The sequence below is a fragment of the Apaloderma vittatum genome, unplaced genomic scaffold (genome assembly GCF_000703405.1).
Source record: "Apaloderma vittatum isolate BGI_N311 unplaced genomic scaffold, ASM70340v1 scaffold11406, whole genome shotgun sequence".
Classification (NCBI taxonomy): domain Eukaryota; kingdom Metazoa; phylum Chordata; class Aves; order Trogoniformes; family Trogonidae; genus Apaloderma; species Apaloderma vittatum.
In genome coordinates, this window is record NW_009720115.1 from 164450 (window position 1) to 181386 (window position 16937).

The following is a 16937-nucleotide window of genomic DNA, read 5'->3' on the forward strand; positions in this document are numbered from 1 at the left end:
AACACACTACCCGTGCTGGTGGTCCTAGTAACCACTATAGCTTCCAGCCCATCAGCCTCCTAAAAGGAACACAAAAAGTCCACGTTCTTCTTTGGCTGAATCAAACATGAGCAAATGGCTAGCAATGACTTCTTTTAAGCCCCAGCTTGCGCTTAGGTGGGTAACGGTGAGATGTACCTCGATTGCAGGGTCCCTATCACTTGCTGCCCATCCAGAGCTGGCCCTGAAACAGGCAGCACGGTCCGGCCCTGCCAGGCACCGTGAATCGATGTTTTGCACGGGATATGCTGACTGGCTCGTGATGGGAATCCCACAGGCTGGCACTGACCATCTCCTGTTTGCTCATATTCTTCTTTTCCCATGCAAAAGAGAGGAGCCTGCAGGAGGAAAGCATCCAGCATCCCATGATGTTGTTGGTTTCCTCACAGTATTGCAGAAACACAGAATTGTTGGAGTAGTATTTGCAGCTAAGCAGGTGAAATTATTCTGAACTTCTTGCATTTAAAAGAAAGAAAAAGGAGAGTGCAAGGATTTGTCAATAATTAAAACGCTGCATTTGTCAAGAAAGGCATAATGCCTCTCTTCAGTTGGTTCTGATTATTGGAATGTTTTAAGTGGTTTGTTTTATGACAAAGATTGTTTAGCAGAAAATAGAGTAGGCTGAAATCCCAGTGTAGTGTGGGAGTATAATTTAGAGAAAATCTTTGAGCTTTGTGTGGCGTGGACTGTCACTCAAGTTCGAGACCATCTTTGCTTTCCCACCCACATTGTCCTTCCAGCTGACGTGGTTGGAGGTTTGGCCTTCCTGTGCCCCAGGGACCCATGCACTGCCTCGGGGTGTGCTCTGCTGAGAGGACCTGCCTGAGAAATCCCTATCGTTATAAATGCCCTTTCCTGCTCCAAGTAGAGGATGTCAGTCTCTCTAATCCAAAAATAGCTTATTAAAGACAAAAATTACTTTATTACTGAGATGCTACACAATAGCTCTACAGACCAGCCCATTGACATTTCAGAGAGCAGCAACAACAAAGTGTGGTTGGAGGACCAGCAGATGCTTTAGTCCCTCCATTTCTTCTGACACTCACGTCTAAATGCACACGAGGGAATTCTTTGCTCCCGTGTTTTTCTTCAACACCAGTGGCTGTGAACTATGTTTCATGAGCACTCCTCTCCCATGTTGAGGTTTGTCCAGAGGCAAAAGGAGGGGACAGACAGACAGAAGCACTTCACTTCAGAGCACTTCTTGAGGAGTACTGTCAGCGGTGTATTGAACGACCAAACTCCGCCAGCAGAAGACCAAAGTCTTCTGGATTAGTGTCACTTTTGGGGAGCAGGGGCACTGGGGGGCCCAGGACCTGGCCCTCAGTCGTTCGATGAATCCACCCTTCTTCTTGGTCTGCTCAGCTGCATTTCTGCTTCACAGGGACTGCCAGGAGCGTGTACGGTTTGGCCTCTATGTGTGCGTGTACATATATATGCTCGGGTTTGGTCTGGCCGGAGCTGAGACGCTTGGCTTTTGGGCCACTGCATCTAGCAGAAAGGAGAATGAAGTCTGAGCTGGGAGAGCATGATGGGTTCATCTCTGTCCTCTGTGGGACAGCTTTGACCACGAGCATCGCACGAGCGCCATGCAGAGCAGTAGCTTGGACCGATTCCTCCCAACTGAAGTGCAACAGCCAAGCCTTAAGGAAACCGTGTCTCTTGTGGCACGTCCTGCTGGCTTCTCAGTGCATCATTTCCCTCCTGGCCCTCAGCAGTTTCCAGCCATGTGTGACAGCGTGAGATTGATTTTATTGGGTTTGTGTTGCTGTGTTACCAGTTCCTTAGAAGAGAGTCCAGGGCAGGAGGAGGTTGGAGATTGATCAGGTCGCTCCTTCCCATAGGAGCAGCCCAGCATCAGGCAAGGGGAGGGGAGATGCCTGTGGGACAGGGCAAGAAGGAGGGGAAAAAAGGCAAACTGCCCAGAGCTGGAAGGGCAGGGCATGGACTCAGCCATCATGGCCACAGCAGGAAGGTTTCTAGGTACGAAACAGATTGCAGCTCCAACACAAGTGCTTGGTTGGTCCGTGAGACTCTCTTGAAGAGTGGAGGGGACACCACCATGCATGTTTTAACTCACGGTGTACTTCTGCGTACTAACAATCTAGCTTTCGGTAAAGTTCATTGCAGTTCTTAAGTTTCAAATGCCTGTAAGGTTTTTTGGGAGAAGCTAATTTTAATGTAAGGTGATGGTCCCCAAAAGTTGTGGCTGCCGTGGGTCACTCCCTGGTGTCTGTACCCAGTTTTGTAGCTCTTCCCTGCCCTCAATTCAGGCTGCCACAGGCACTGCAGCTTCTTGTTTGCTGTACAGAGTGCTCTTTCCTTCTACAGAGCTCAGTGCTGTTGTAAACACTTTATTGGAGAAACTCGCTCGGAGGACCTCATTCCCTTCTTTCTATTCCTTATCCCCTTGCACATCTCTTATCTTTCCTCTCAGATAGTACTTTCAACTGTGCAAAGCTGCTGTCTTGATTTAGACTTCAGAAAGGAAAAGACAGAGAGGAGATGTGGCATTTCCACGTGTTTATTTTTCTAGTCCAGTTTTGGCTATGCACAGCAGAAACCTTCGTGGTGCTCCGTTATGCTGCGGTTTTGTAGTCAGGCAAGGAAATACTAGTGGAGCAGTACCAAGTGGCCATGTCATATGCTTGGTTTAATGGGTGTTGAAGCCTTCTTTTTACTGCTGAGATGATGCAACTACGAAACTGCAGTGTAAAAAATGCCAAATAGTCACCTTTAGTTGAGTTTTCATTTTAAGGACACGGTGCCTTCTTATATAGCCCTTCCACAGAGCTCTTCCACAGTGCTCATGCCAGCACAGTTGGGAGAAAAGGAGGGCAATCCAGCAAATGTCTCTACCTAGCCCTTTCTAATGATGTGTCTGTGTTCCTGGATGTATTGTTTCAGATGACGCCATCCAACATGGCACCAAGGTCACAAAAAATAGTTTGTTTCTACCGAACAGCAGGCTGCCTTGGTTTTATTCTTGATTTTTCTTTCTGATTGGGGACTTTTCTGCTGCCCCTTTTGCCCTGCAGTACCTGTCTCCCCTAGGTACATTTGTGGGACCGTAATTCTTCTTGTCGCCCTCTGTGCTGATGCCAACAAGTACTGAAAATCAAGAACAAAGGCTCACTTGGGTTTCGGAGGGATAACGGTGAAACAATTGAAATGATTTTCAGTCTTTCTGCTTGACCGTGGCTGGACTTTGCTGTGACCGGCTTTACCAGGTCCACCTGACTAGGTTGGTCACAACCCACAGTTTTTGGAGAGACCATTCCATGTACATGGAGCAGCAGTAGTGAAGGTCTGGGGTAGAGCCAGGCAAGGGGCAAAGAAGCTGCAGAGTGGGGAGCGAATACTCGGCTGCAGAACCTCGTAGTCTCTCCCTCTTAAGCAAAAGATAATTTATCTTTGTTAGGATTTTGGTTTGTGCAGAAGACTAGCTTCAGACAGCTGTCTCTCTCCTTCTTTTGTGTTTACTCGTTGAGATGACCTGGATGTTAGCAGAGAGACAAGGTAATTGTGTTGGCCTTTGCCTGCCTGGTGAGGCTTAGTAGGAAGCTTAAAAATAATAATAAAAGAATAACAATCCTTCTCAGTCCCCAGCTGCCGAAAATAAGATGTGCGAGGGATCAGGATTTTCATGGTGTGTTGTTAGCTGCCTTTTTTTTTTTTTTTTCATGAATGTGGATGGTTAATGTGAACAGGGCAAACTCTGCCCAGGACTTTGTGTTTTTTGACTTACATAGACTTAATGTCAGATTAGTTCAGCAGCTTAGGGGATGCAGTTCTAGGAAGAAAACAATGAGAATGACATAAATGTTGAAGAATTGGATTACATGGGTCCTGCTGCAATAAATGACGTATAAGAGGGGTAACTTGGGTTTGAGCCTGTGAAAACTAGGGAAGCTTTTGGCTTATGGTCTAGTTACTAATTTACTCAGAGGAAAACAAAATATTCTTTGTATAAATCCTTATTATAGGCCAAATTAAGTATGTCACTGCTTAAGAAATCCCACTGGCTTTGTGAAAGCTGACTCAGACTTGGGCATGGGCCTCATTTGTTTGCTAAACAGTAATCAGACTGATATTTCGATAACTTCATAGCGTGCGTTTAAAAGATTTCACTTTAAAAAGTAGAAGACCAGTAAGTTTTGTAATTTAGTCTTTTTAAGTTTACACTAGTTAGCAATGATGGGGAGCAAAGTTTTGTTTGGGCAGGTTCCCTGACGGTGTGAATATCGAGAGATTTTCAGTGAAGCCGGTGTTCCTGAGAGAACGTTGAACCTGTGTTGGCTGTCTAGTAGATAGTTACATACTGCTTAGATTTATGTTTTATACTTTTAGAAGACAGCTTTCTTCAGTTTAAAAATATTTTTTTATCACGGAGTAGTTTAAAACCCATCTGAATAAGCTTAAATTATTATTTTGAATTTTGGAAATGCCTCAATTGAAAGCCACATCTTTTATTATAAAATATGCTGTATGTAAATTCTTCGAATTTGAGACTGTTCTGTGCTGCCTGTGCTGCATTTTAATTCACCTACTTTGGGCTATATAGCACCCAATTAAATGTGCGTGGGGATTATGCTCTCTGAGGTCTTGATGACATGTTAGATTTGGGATTATATCTGGGGGATAAACAACAAAATCAGAGCGAACTGAATAAATGCAGTTCTTTAAATAGATTGGTGTTTCAAAACTCAGTCCTCCAGACAAGGAAGCGAAGGAGAAATACATGGAATAGTTTTGCCTGAAAATGGTTTTGTCTGACAAATTAAAATATACTGCTTTCACCATAACTTATTGTGAAGGTATTTTCTCTCTCAACGCTCTATTCTTCTACATTCATTCCCTTCCTGTTACATGGAAGGATGTTTTTATTGTGACTTTACACACAGGACGTATCTAGTCATGTTGGATAATCTGTGACCCAGCATCTTTTGTTTCCCTGCCCGTTTTTAAGGTGTTTCTAACCAATTAATTCCCTGTGTTTGAAAGATGCACAATTGCTTGTCTGTTCCCAGCAGTAAACGTATTTCACGTGAGCACCATGCAGGGTATAAATTGTGTATGAATAAAATTTATGCCAAAGTACAGTTTTTATTGTCAGGTTTTTCTTTGTCGGAAGACAGATCCTTTCAACAGCTGTTGCATAGGCTTATGTTTCATTTGCTGGTTGGCAGTGCAATCGTATCTAAAGTGGATGCATCGGCATTTAGCTCTGATACAATCCCATTTGTTCTTTGAAGTCTTGACCAGACCATCTAGAGAGGTACTAACACACAATATTTGGAACAAGTCAAGGCCATGAACTAAAGAATGTGGCATGAGGTACTCAATGTTCGCATGCCCAAAGACTACTTTTAAAACAAGAAGTCAGCTTCTGTTTTGAAGATGACTTTATAGAGTACCTAGTTAGAGCATATGCTTATATTTTAACTAGTTCACTCTTCTAATATTGCCCTCCAACCAAGTGACAGATCTGCGTTCAGTCCCCTGCCATTTTATATGCAAATACCCTACAAGATGATTCCCCCTTCGTTAATGCACTTCATACTGCATTTTAAGCATCATCTTGAGGAGTCTGATGCTTTTTTTAGTGCTCCCTTTATCTCTTGCTGGCATTTTTCTGTCCAAAACATTCATGAAAAGCTCTGTCTTTTTTTTTTTTCCTCCCAAAAGTTTCATCAAAGAACTGTTTTGATGGCTTAACTTCAAGCATTTGATCTTGAATTCATCAGCCTTCTGATTTTTGAGCCCTGCAATTAACATTGTCGGGCTTGATCTTTTACGTGACCCAGTGGTCAAAGCCAACTGTAGGGAAGTATATCTGTAGACAGACTTAGTTAATTCAAATCAGTTTGTAAACCCTATTTTAATTCTTCTGAAGAATGTAGATTATTGGCCCTGGAGTGTAGGGAGCTGAGTGTATTGGTAGTTAATAGAGAGAGCACAGGATTTGCTGGTTCAAAGGGATTAAGCCGCCGAGTCGTTAAGAGGTTGAGGAAGGGAAAAGATTGGGCCAGTTCACAAATCTCATAACTGTCAGAAGCCCTCAAGCACCAAAGCAGATATTTCATGTATACTCAAGAGATCAGAAAGTTTATAGAGAAAATCATCTTGCAAGGAGGAATCTTGACTTAAGGCTTCATTACCTTTAAAAAACTTGATAAGCTATGCTGTACAGATGTGTTCAGTGTTGCCAGCTGTCATTAACCCAGAGACATTAGGGGTTTCCAGGAGCTCTGCTTTGACTTTTGGAGAAATGAAGTCTCAGAATTTGGGTACAGCAGAAGTTTAAGAGGGTCTCTCGAGTGTATGATGTACACAAAGCAAGTCAGACTGTGGTCTCAAGGAGTGCATGCACACCTACCCTTGGCAGCCTTGAATTTTAAAAGTATTTGATGTGGTTTTAGATATGGTTTAACCTTGTGGCTGTGATGACGTAACCAAGTTGCTCCCCAAATAAACAAACCTCCTCCCTGATGTTGGCGTTGGCCTTGGCCACACTCTCCTGCCCTTTCTCTTGGGTTGACACTGACTCCAGTTGATGTGGGCTCATCTGACTCCAAGATGAGTTGCTTCAGGGAGGTGAACTAGCAGAAAGACATTTAACTGTTTTGGTTATGAAGTTTGATTTTTCATATTTTCTTTCCCCCTCCTCTGGTGTATGTTCCTAAGCCAGCTCTCCCTAGAGTTGGGCAACTCCAAGGGCGTGGAGCTGCCCATTTCAGCAGCCCATCACAGATAGCATCTCAACCCCACAGCAATGCTCTGCACTGACCAAACAGCAACATCTCAGTTATCTCACCAATTCCTGTATTGATGCTTTTCATTCCCTAAGTTAGGTTTACCACTGGCTTGGAAGCAAGTTGGGCAGAGGTGGGAAACTAGGGGATGTGAATGATGTTCTCTGCAATAGCCCAAATGAGTTTGCATCAGATTGTAAATCTGTGGCTTCATTTGAGAGAAGACACTGCAGGATGTTTATTGTTCTTTAATTAAAATACTATCGACTTTCATTGCCAGTGAATGCAGACATCACACAGGCTGGAACCTGTTCATTCGATTGAGAAGTCTTTGTTTCAGATATATGCTATCAAACAACAAATTCCATTTAGGCTTCTGCAAATGCTGAACTGCAGCCTAGTCTTTGCATTGAGTAAAAAGACCTACTGAAATCGGAATCTTAGAATGTCTTAGGTTGGAGGGGACCTTAGAGATTGTCTAATCCAACCTCCCTGCCATGGGCAGGGGTGCCCTTAACTAGACCAGGTTGCTCAAGGCCTCATCCAGCCTGGCCTTGAACATCTCCAGGGAAGGGGCATCCACAACCTTTCTAGGCGATCTGACCTAGAGTTTTGCCACCCTCATACTGAAGAATTTCTTCCTAAGATCCAAACGTATTCTCCTTCAATTTAAATCTTTCCCTTTATCCTGTTGCTGGGCACTCTTTTAAAAAGTCTCTCTCCAGCCTTCCTGTAGGTTCCCTTCAGGTATTGGAAATCAGTTGTAAGGTCTTCCTTGAGTCTTCTCTTCTCCAGGCTGAACAATCCCAGCTCCCCCAGCCTGTTGTTGTAGCAGAGGTGCTCCAGGCCCTGAATCATCTTTGTGGCCTCCTCTGGACTTATTCCAACAGATCCATATCCTTCTTATGGTGGGGGCACCAAAACTGGACACAGTATTTGAGGTGGGGTCTCACAAGAGCAGAGTAAGGGGGGAGAATCACCTCTCTTGACCTGCTGGCCACACTCCTCTCGATGGAGACTCCAGGATCCAGTTTGCCTTCTGGGCTGCATGATTCCCTGCCAGCTCATGTTGAGCTACTCCTCTATCAACACCCGCAAGTCTTTCACTTCAGGGCTACTCTCAACCCACTCAGCATACAGTTTATATTTGTGCCTGGGATTAACTCGGCCCAGGTGCAGGACCTTGCATTTTGACTTGTTGAAGCTCGTGCAGTTTGCACTGACCCATTTCTCAAGCCTGTCAAAGTCCTTCTGGATGGCATCGCTTCCCTCAAGTGAATTTACCACATCACACAGCTTGGTGTCATCGGCAAACTTGCTGAGGGTGCACTCGATATCATTGTCCCTGTCACTGACAAAGATGTTGAACAGCACTGGACCCAGAACAGACCCCTGAGGAACTCCACTTGTCACTGGTCTCCATGCGGACATTGAGCTGTTGACCACAACTCTTTGAGTGTGACCTTCTAGCCAGTTCCTTATCCACCGGGTGGTCCACCTATCAATTCCATGTCTCTCCATCTTTTTATGTGCCTTAGTATTGTAACCAGGAGGATCTACTCCAGGATTTTACCTGGCGTAGAAGTGAGACTGACTGGTCTGTAGTTTTCTTTGCCTCCCTTTTTAAAAATGGGGATTATGTTTTCCTTTTTCTAATCTGTGTGAACTTTGCCAGACTGACACTTCTCGAATATGATGGCTAGTGACTCAACAACTTCAGACGCCAGTTCCTTCAGGACCCGTGGGTGTATCTCATCAGGCCCAAAGGGCTTGTGCACCTTCAGGTTCTCTAGGTGTTCCTGGACCTGATCTGCCCCTACGCTGGGCGGTTCTTCGCTCTCCCAGATCCAGCCAGTGCCCTCAGTGACTTGGGTGCTGTGGCTCAAGTGGTTATTAGTGAAGACTGAAACAAAAAAGTCGTTGAGTACTTCAGCCTGCTCCATGTCCTTGGTAACCAGGTCGCCTGTATCGCTCTGGAGAGGCCTCACATTCTCTCTTGTTTCTCTCTCTCTTTTTTATAAATAATATTAACCAAAGCACTGTTTGCTTTCCCTTTTTCTGTTCAGCGTCTGAACCCAATCTGAAGTTGCGATCCAGGCTAAAGCAAAAAGTTGCCGAGAGACGGAGCAGCCCCCTCTTGCGCAGAAAAGATGGTCCAGTGGTTACTGCTCTTAAGAAGCGCCCACTGGATGTCACAGGTACATCAGGTAAGCTACAAACCTCTGTCGGCAGCAGCATTTCTATGATTTTCAGAAACAGGTTGTTGAGAAATAAAATTTTTCAAAGGTGATCCTATCAATATCTGTGGGGAGGTCATAATTCACGGCTGTCATCCTCCAGCAGTAAATGCTTCACAACCCCTGTTTGTTTTAGGCTTTGGGCAGACTGCCATAGCTCCTTGTTAAGTAATTATGCCAAAGTTTTAAAACATGTAAGGCATTTTTTTTATATATGGCTGATATTTCTGACTACTTATTTGACAGTTTCTTGTTGAAAAATAATATTCTTCTGGGAGTAACATTTGTGAGGAGAGATCAGAGTAGAGTATATAGATTACCATAAAGTTAATTCTTAGCACCATCTAGGGATGCCTCTGTGTAAGTGCCACTATGTGACAGCTTTCCCAGACTTGTCTTACCTTAAGGCACACTGTCATCATTCAAACAAACTCAAAGTGAGTTAGCTGGGTGGTTTGGGGAGACCCCGGGGCAGCTATGCACCATTCTGTGTCAGAGTCTCTCTGCAGAGGAAACAGAAGGCTTCAACAGCTGAGCATAATTTATACTGGATCTGAAAATCAAATTCACTTCACTCCTCATATATTGCTATATGTCACGTGGCTTTTAGGATAAATCAAGCCCTAATGACTGGCTGTTTGGTCCCATGAATGCCTTCAGGAGCTCCAGCTTCTCACTGAGCAGGCTCCAAACTGGCTAGAAAAATATCTGAGTTGTTACAGTAAGAGGGGACTTCGGAATGGTAAATAACTTTTAAAAGAAGTCCAACTTCGGGGAATAAAAGTTAAGTTTAATCCTTGAAGAAGACATCTTCAAAGAGACAAGAATTTGAATGTTGCAGGTACTTTTCCTGTGTATGCATGAGTTCTAATATGTTGTAGTTAATGGCATGCCCCCCCCCCCAAAAAGCATAGATTTTCCATGCAATCAGACTATTTTTTCAAAACACCTAGGTTCTCTGAACTTGATTTCCATGGAGAAGTTCAGTGGTAGGTGCTGAGCTGGGTGTTACTCAGTGATGAGTTTTCTTGATAGCAAGATGTCTCCCCAAATGCATAGCCAACAAAAAGCAGCAAGGCTTCTTTTGTTTGAAAAAAATAAAAATCTCTTTGTTATTTTGCTGGAGGTACTTGCAAAGATCAAAATAGCAAAATAGGATGTACAAAAGAATGCCATCAAAAAGGTAAATTTAAAAAAACCCCACATGATAACAATTGGCTTTTTTTTTGTACTGGGGCATCCTAGAGAAATTATGAGACTGCTGCAGCCTTAACCATTGCAGCTGCTGGAAGATTCTTCTGGCCTTGGGCAAATCCTGTGCTTGGGGAGGAGAGAAGTTCAGAAAAAAATATTTAATGTTATTTACTTTCCAAAATAAAAGGAGAAACACTGGAAGCTATTCAATATATCAGGTGAGACACCTTCTGAGGGATGTTTTCTGGCTGTTGCAATTTCGTGGGCTGTTTCTGTTTGTTATTATTTCTGAATCATTAATGGGGAAGCTTTGATTTCGGACTGGTCATGTCTGTGGTTCTGTTTAGTGAGTTCACAGGGAACATGTTTATAAAATATACAAAGCTGAAAGGATTTTCTGATTGTTCAGGTGATAACAGATTTATTTTGGGGGGACTAACTCTGCCTCGGATCTTTCCAATGAGAGAGTGTTTTATTCCATGAGAGGAGAGGACTTACCAGGGAAAAAAAAAAAAAAAAAGACAGTGGTTTGAAACAGATGTCTTGTTTTGAATCCTTTAGAGTTTTACCTGATTTTTATAAAATGTGCTCAGCTGTGACCATGGCCAGTTGTCTGTCCATTCCCCTGTCACTCAGGCAACTTTAAAACAATTTAATTTGCCATCCTGGCAAAATATCATCCTTGTGAGTCAGTGCCCCGGCTGTTCCGGGGAGCTCAGTGCTCTGGGACCTGTTGTGCTATGCGAAGGGCAGCAGGTCTTGTTCCTCTGAGGACCCAGCACGGTGTGGGCAGTTCGCAGGTGATGAGGACAGGGACATTTAGACGTGCCCACTTGCCTGCACCAGAAAACCCTGCTTCTTCTTTATAAAAGCAGAAGTCGGCTCTCGTGCACGATCAGCGTGAGGGCTCAATGCTGGCAGCGTATTTCCAGTAAATCCAGATGCACCAGAAGTCTGCATGGGAAAATGTCAACGTTGAGACGGTTCCCTGGTTGTTCCAGTGCGAAGTCTGACGCAATACGTGGCAAGAGGGTGTTGTGTTTTTAGGGTTATGGGCTGAAGAGGGTGAGAGAAGCACTTCTAGAAAAATGAAGCAGGACAATCTGACTTGCTCCGTTTGGGCCTCTTCAAGCCTTCCATGTCTTTTATTATCTTCCAGTCGTATTTAAAGTTACTAATACACTATAAGAGAAATCCCCATGAGGAGAAGACATAAATATGGTAAATAAGTACTTGGGCAGACCATTTGAAAGTGTTTGTCAGTATTTTAAGAGCCCAGGGAAGGTTTAAGGGGCAGATGGGGCTAAGAAGGTTTGCTTTCCTCCAAAACAAAACTCGAGAGGTTGTTATCTGTCTAAATACCATCACAGAGATTGTTTGTAATTCTAAAAGTTGGTTTTGGATGTGTTTTTAGACTCTGCATGCAACAGTGCTCCTGGATCTGGTCCCAGTTCTCCAAACAACAGCTCCAATAACATAAGCACCGAGAACGGAATTGCAGGATCAGTCACGAGTATCCAAGCAGAGGTACAGAGCCCTTCCTCACTCTTATTTTTAACCCTTGGGTTTTTAATTGTTTTTTGCAGAGTTTTAGGAATTTGAGCATTCAAATTGGTGTGCACCACACTAAAAAAAACCCACCTAGATCGTGACTTGGAGAGGACTTCAGGAATTACTTCTCAGTCTGGGCTGACAGGATGCATTATCTGTTTATTAAATCTAGTCTGAGCCAGCTCACAAGCTGCTTGTGGTAACTTGTAGTGGTTTTGTTGTGAGCAGAGAGTGAAAATAAAGTGCTTTAGCATGGTAAAGCATGAAGAGCGTTTCCTGGTTAACACAAGTGTTTTAAAATTTGGGGAATCTGCTCTTGTGTGTTGTATTTGAATTTGTTGTGTGCAGTAGGTTAGTCTAAATATGGCCAAACCAGAACCGGATTAAAGGGAAGGGATTTAACCTTTTCCTCCCCATTTAGGGATTTGAAATCTTGGTGCCTGATGCCATGTGCTAGTTTATAATCCCATAAGCTTTCAACATCACTTGAGGCATCTGCTGTGGATGTCAAGAGCAGAGAATGGGTCTGGGTAAACTGGAGTTTAGCTCAACACACAGGAGCTTTTGTGTTCAGGGTTACTGAAACCTACCTACCCTTTTCTAAAGGCAGATACTGGGGTGTGGACCATGTCAACTGGCTCCCCCCATAAGCCTTACATGTAGAAAATGAGTGTGGTTGTGTCTCGTCACTGATGCTTTTCTTTCCCTCCAGCTTACCATTAGCTGCTCTCCCTATGAATATAGTGTCTGTCTGAGCATTAGGACTGTAGAAACAGGCTTGGGCTTGTTCTCCCCAAATTGTCATTTAGAGCTGAAAAGGATTTCTTGTGGTATAAATGTAAGCCCTTATTGCTTTCTAGTTTTGTACAGATTTTCACTTTATTTTTATTTCTAATGTAGCGTAACAGCATTTAATACAGGCAGTATGCCTTCTGCTTCATCCTCGCCTCTACCAATTTATCCAACACGCATCTATATCCACTATTGTAGATCCTGTGAGATTTAGACACTTACTGTAAAGATTAAGACAGTGTAAGGTGGTGTCTTCACTTGACACTGGGAGCTGAAACTTCCCTAAAGAGATGTGGCTTTTAAGATGCCTGCCAACCGCGTAGTATTTGGGAGCAGGCTTAGGGAAGGGTATCTTGTACATCAGGTTATTTAGTGAGTTTCCAGAACTAAAGACGGGCTGAGCCGAGAGCACGTCCTAGGTATGTTTATGTTAGCCCCAGGAATACTAGCACTGAGCTACAGGTTTTGCTGATCCAGGAGCTGTCAATCTTGTCTATACTTAGCTAACTGCAAATCCCCGATCAGTGCTGGTGGAAAAACTAGAGGATTCGATAATTTCTTGTGATATAAGCCGAGCAGGCAGCTTCCTGCAAATCAGTGTTAGCTCTTGCAAGTGGATGTGAAACGTTTAACCATTTTATTTTTTAACTAAATAATTTGAGCTAGTAGTCTGTGACTAGACCACCAATAAAACGGACGTGGACTACGTGAAAAACTCTGTCGACTGCTTGTAACGCAGCAATATTGTAACTTAGACCGAGGCATGAGCAGCACAGACGATTTGGAAATAAATCCTCATACTGCCAAAGCCTTTCCCTGGGAGTTGTCTTTGCCAGTTTTGCAACTGTACCGCAGTGGGTAGTTGACGGCGATGCCGCTGCACACGAGGAAAGAAGTGTGTTGATCTCGAATTTTAAGGAGAGCAGCATTTGTTGTGCCGTCTCCAAACAACCTGTGCGTAGAGGAGGAAGAAAATCTAGTTGTCACCTGCCTGAAAATAATGTCTAGAAGTTTCTTCACTTTCCTGATAATTTTGAGGAAAAATATGACATACGAATGATGTGCGGTTCCAATTTTAAAACTGCCCAGGACTGTGTTATTGGCTCATTGCCATCACGGAACAGAATGAAACATAAATCACTGTGTGATGGCAAACAGAACACCGATAACCTGTTGCACGAACTGTTCTCCTCCCAGCATTTCAGGCATGCTTGAATGGCTTAGCTAAATGTCCCAGTCCTTTGCATTTGTTTGGGGGGGGAAAATAATGCTGCACTTTGTTCCAGCATTTCATGTTGTGTGGTACAAGCTGATCCATTTATCTGTATAGATATATTTAGGAAAAAATAGCTGGGCAGGGTAGGATTTTGGTTTCTTTAAAATATTCTTCATTAGGAGTAGTATCACGTGATATCCCAGGTGTTGCAGATTTCTTTAATACCAATTGACCAGGCTTTCTCATGCTCCCGCTTTTAAATATTAAGAAATATTTACATGTTTCTCAGAAAATAATGTTGCCAACTTTAAGTGTTTTATGCTTACCTTCATGTTTTATTTTAAATGAGAAATATGTCTCTTTGCTTTTTAGTTTGCTAGGTCACCTCTTGAACCCTTTAATATATGTTGGATGATGGTACAGGAGTTATTTGAGTTTCAGTGTTTGCCTTCAGTGTGGAAAGACTACAGCTCTCTGCATCCTTTTAAAATACACAATACCTATTTTTAAATACTGTTTTTAAATCTAAAATTTTCCATCTCTGAAAGATACATAATATTCATTGCCATTGCAGTGGATACAGGACTATAAAAACTACTTGACTACAGACGAAAATTCTACATGCTGAAATTGTTCTCTTCTGTGCAATTCAAAAAACGTTTGTGTACAACCCGTAGACGGGATCTGTGTATTTAAAGTGATGATAATGCTGCTAAATACCATATGCTGATAGCATCAAGCTGCTGCGTTTTTCTCTTCGCTGTTTTTAAAATAAATCCCCAGGAGACAGTTCGAGGTGCGACTACGGAGTATTGATTGTTCAAAGAGAAAATGGATGTAGTTTTGTTTCATTTGTGATATCAGTAAAATATTTCATTACTCTGCTGACAATAACTGTCTTATTCTTGGTGTGGCATGCTAACTTTATGTAATTTAAATTAAAGCAAAATTGCTGGTAGTGCTCAAAATTACTTGGAACGAGTGCCGTGTGGGTATGCACAATCACACATCCTTACCAGGAGCCGCTCAACAGCAAAATGCTCCCTGCAAATTTCCTCCTTTAGGGCAGCAAATTGTCAGCTGAGATCTTAAAAACAGATTTACTCTTTTTATAGGAGAACTAATCTGTAATGTATTTTCAGTAAGCTCGAATGGCATTAACGAAAGCACAAACCAAAAGGAAATAAGACAAAAAAAATCGCTTTGCAGATGAAATTTTGCTCAGGGCTGAATAAAAACGAAGTGACTCTCTTGGAATTTAGCCACGAGGAGAATGGCTGGCAGGTTAGTGGCACATGGAAGAGCCCATTCGAAAGGCAGCCCCATGTCTGGTTACGGTGACGAACACTGCCCTGGGAAGGCTTTTCTCCACCTGTCCTTCTTGCACGGGCAGCACCAACCTCGGGCACAGAGCTGGGGTGTCCTGGTAAAGCTGCCAACTGGTCCAGTTGACTTGTGGTAAACAGAGGAGGCAGAAGTCCTCTCAGAGATTGTTCTATAAAAAAAAATACTTGTTTTTCAATATCAATTCTTGTGTACTTTTTTTTCTCCTAATAGGATGCTGCAGGGTTTTCTGAAATTTCACTTAAGAGTCTTTGAGGGAGAAAAATAGGGTTTTATTATCCAGAGCTGGCCCAGCCCTGCAGCCAAGGAAATAATTTGTAAAGTCTTGTTAACTTGCAGGACTATGAATTTAAGTCTAAAATGTATAAAGCCGTTCTTCAGATCTCTGTTACATCAATATTGATTGTTCCATAATATAATAAAGTTAATCATATTCCCTTTTTTCACCATAGCACCTGAGTTAAACAGTAGAAATTCTATAGAAAGCCTTTTTGAAATCTGAGCTCTATTTAAGATGGAAAATCACTTGCAAGGAATTCACGTTGATTGAAATGCTTGTTTCTTAACAGTTTATCGTAATTTTTATAATGGGTTTTCAAGCACGGATTTCAAATCAATCTTGTTTTGAAATTAAAGGTATTTTTACTTAAGTGTTCCTGCTTTAAATGGCCATAAGATAATTCAGTAAATCTTGCATTTCACCCTGAAAATTAGGAAATAGCTACATAAAAGCAACGTTAAGGGTTTTTTGTGGTATTTTGGTTTGATTTAAGCTAAAGCGCGCTAGTAAATAGCACAAATTGTCTGTGATTTGCTAAAGGGAATAACAGCCATTGTAATGCCTTTTTTTTTTTTAAGGTAATCTGTTTTAGCTTTCAAAGAGCAAATACTTCAAAAGGAGAAGTAAGCTGTTAAATCTTCTTTGCAGAAGCTTTTTGCAGTGGCACTGCATGAAGACCGAGCAGAAGCGGAGTACCGGCGAGGATGCATGGGTTGAATTTTAGTCTCCAGGAAAGACCAAATAAACTGTAAAAGGTCTCTCTGTAGGGGACAGCGAGGCTGGGGGCAGATGCAGAGCAAGATCATGCTGGTGTTGGTTATTCTGGCCTCGCCACCCCTGCGAGGCCACGACAGCAGCGTTCAGGGCATGCAGCTGGTTTGTGCCCGTCCAGGCTGGAGCTTAGCTCCTCCATTCAGTGTTTCCAGCATCAGCAGCGACGTTACACACACTGTGCATTTCTCACAGCAGGTGTACTGTGTCCTTGATGCTCTCCGTGGATGCTCTCTCACTAGGACAACGTTCTTGATTTTTTTATTATTTTTTTTTCCAGACCAGCCTGGCTCACAGACTTGTGAATCGTGAAGGCTCGGTAACACAGCTTCCGCTCTACACATCTCCTTCTTTGCCCAACATCACGCTAGGACTGCCTGCAACTGGCCCTTCCAGCGTAAGTGGTGGGGAGGATGCAGCCTTTGAAATATTGCTGGCACCGACTTATCCCTTAACCCGTCGTGCCCTCGATTGTGCGTTTGCAGGGAGGATCAGCACAGCAGGATGCAGAGAGACTTACTATCCCAACCTTACAGCAGCGGATCTCTTTATTTCCTGGCACCCACCTCACTCCCTACTTGAGCACTACAACGTTGGAAAGAGATGGGGGAACTGCACATAACCCTCTTCTGCAACACATGGTCTTACTGGAACAGCCAACTGCACAAACTCCCTTAGTCACAGGTGAGCGCTCCGTGTTGAACGTGTGAAACTGGGGAAAGAGAGCACGTGGCATCTTGGTTTTTTTGTAAAGTCTA

At 43.1% G+C, this 16937-nt stretch overlaps 1 protein-coding gene across 1 annotated transcript in view; it reads left to right on the plus strand.

Moving 5' to 3' along the window:
- The window catches only part of HDAC4 (histone deacetylase 4), a gene marked incomplete at its 5' end in the record, with an annotated part of 152471 nt that overhangs the window by 66658 nt on the left and 68876 nt on the right, over positions 1-16937 (plus strand). The window contains 4 exons of the mRNA XM_009870903.1: positions 8861-9001; positions 11640-11752; positions 16460-16576; positions 16665-16863. Of these exons, the coding sequence (XP_009869205.1) occupies positions 8861-9001; positions 11640-11752; positions 16460-16576; positions 16665-16863 (570 nt within the window). The remainder of the gene's footprint in view (positions 1-8860; positions 9002-11639; positions 11753-16459; positions 16577-16664; positions 16864-16937) is intronic.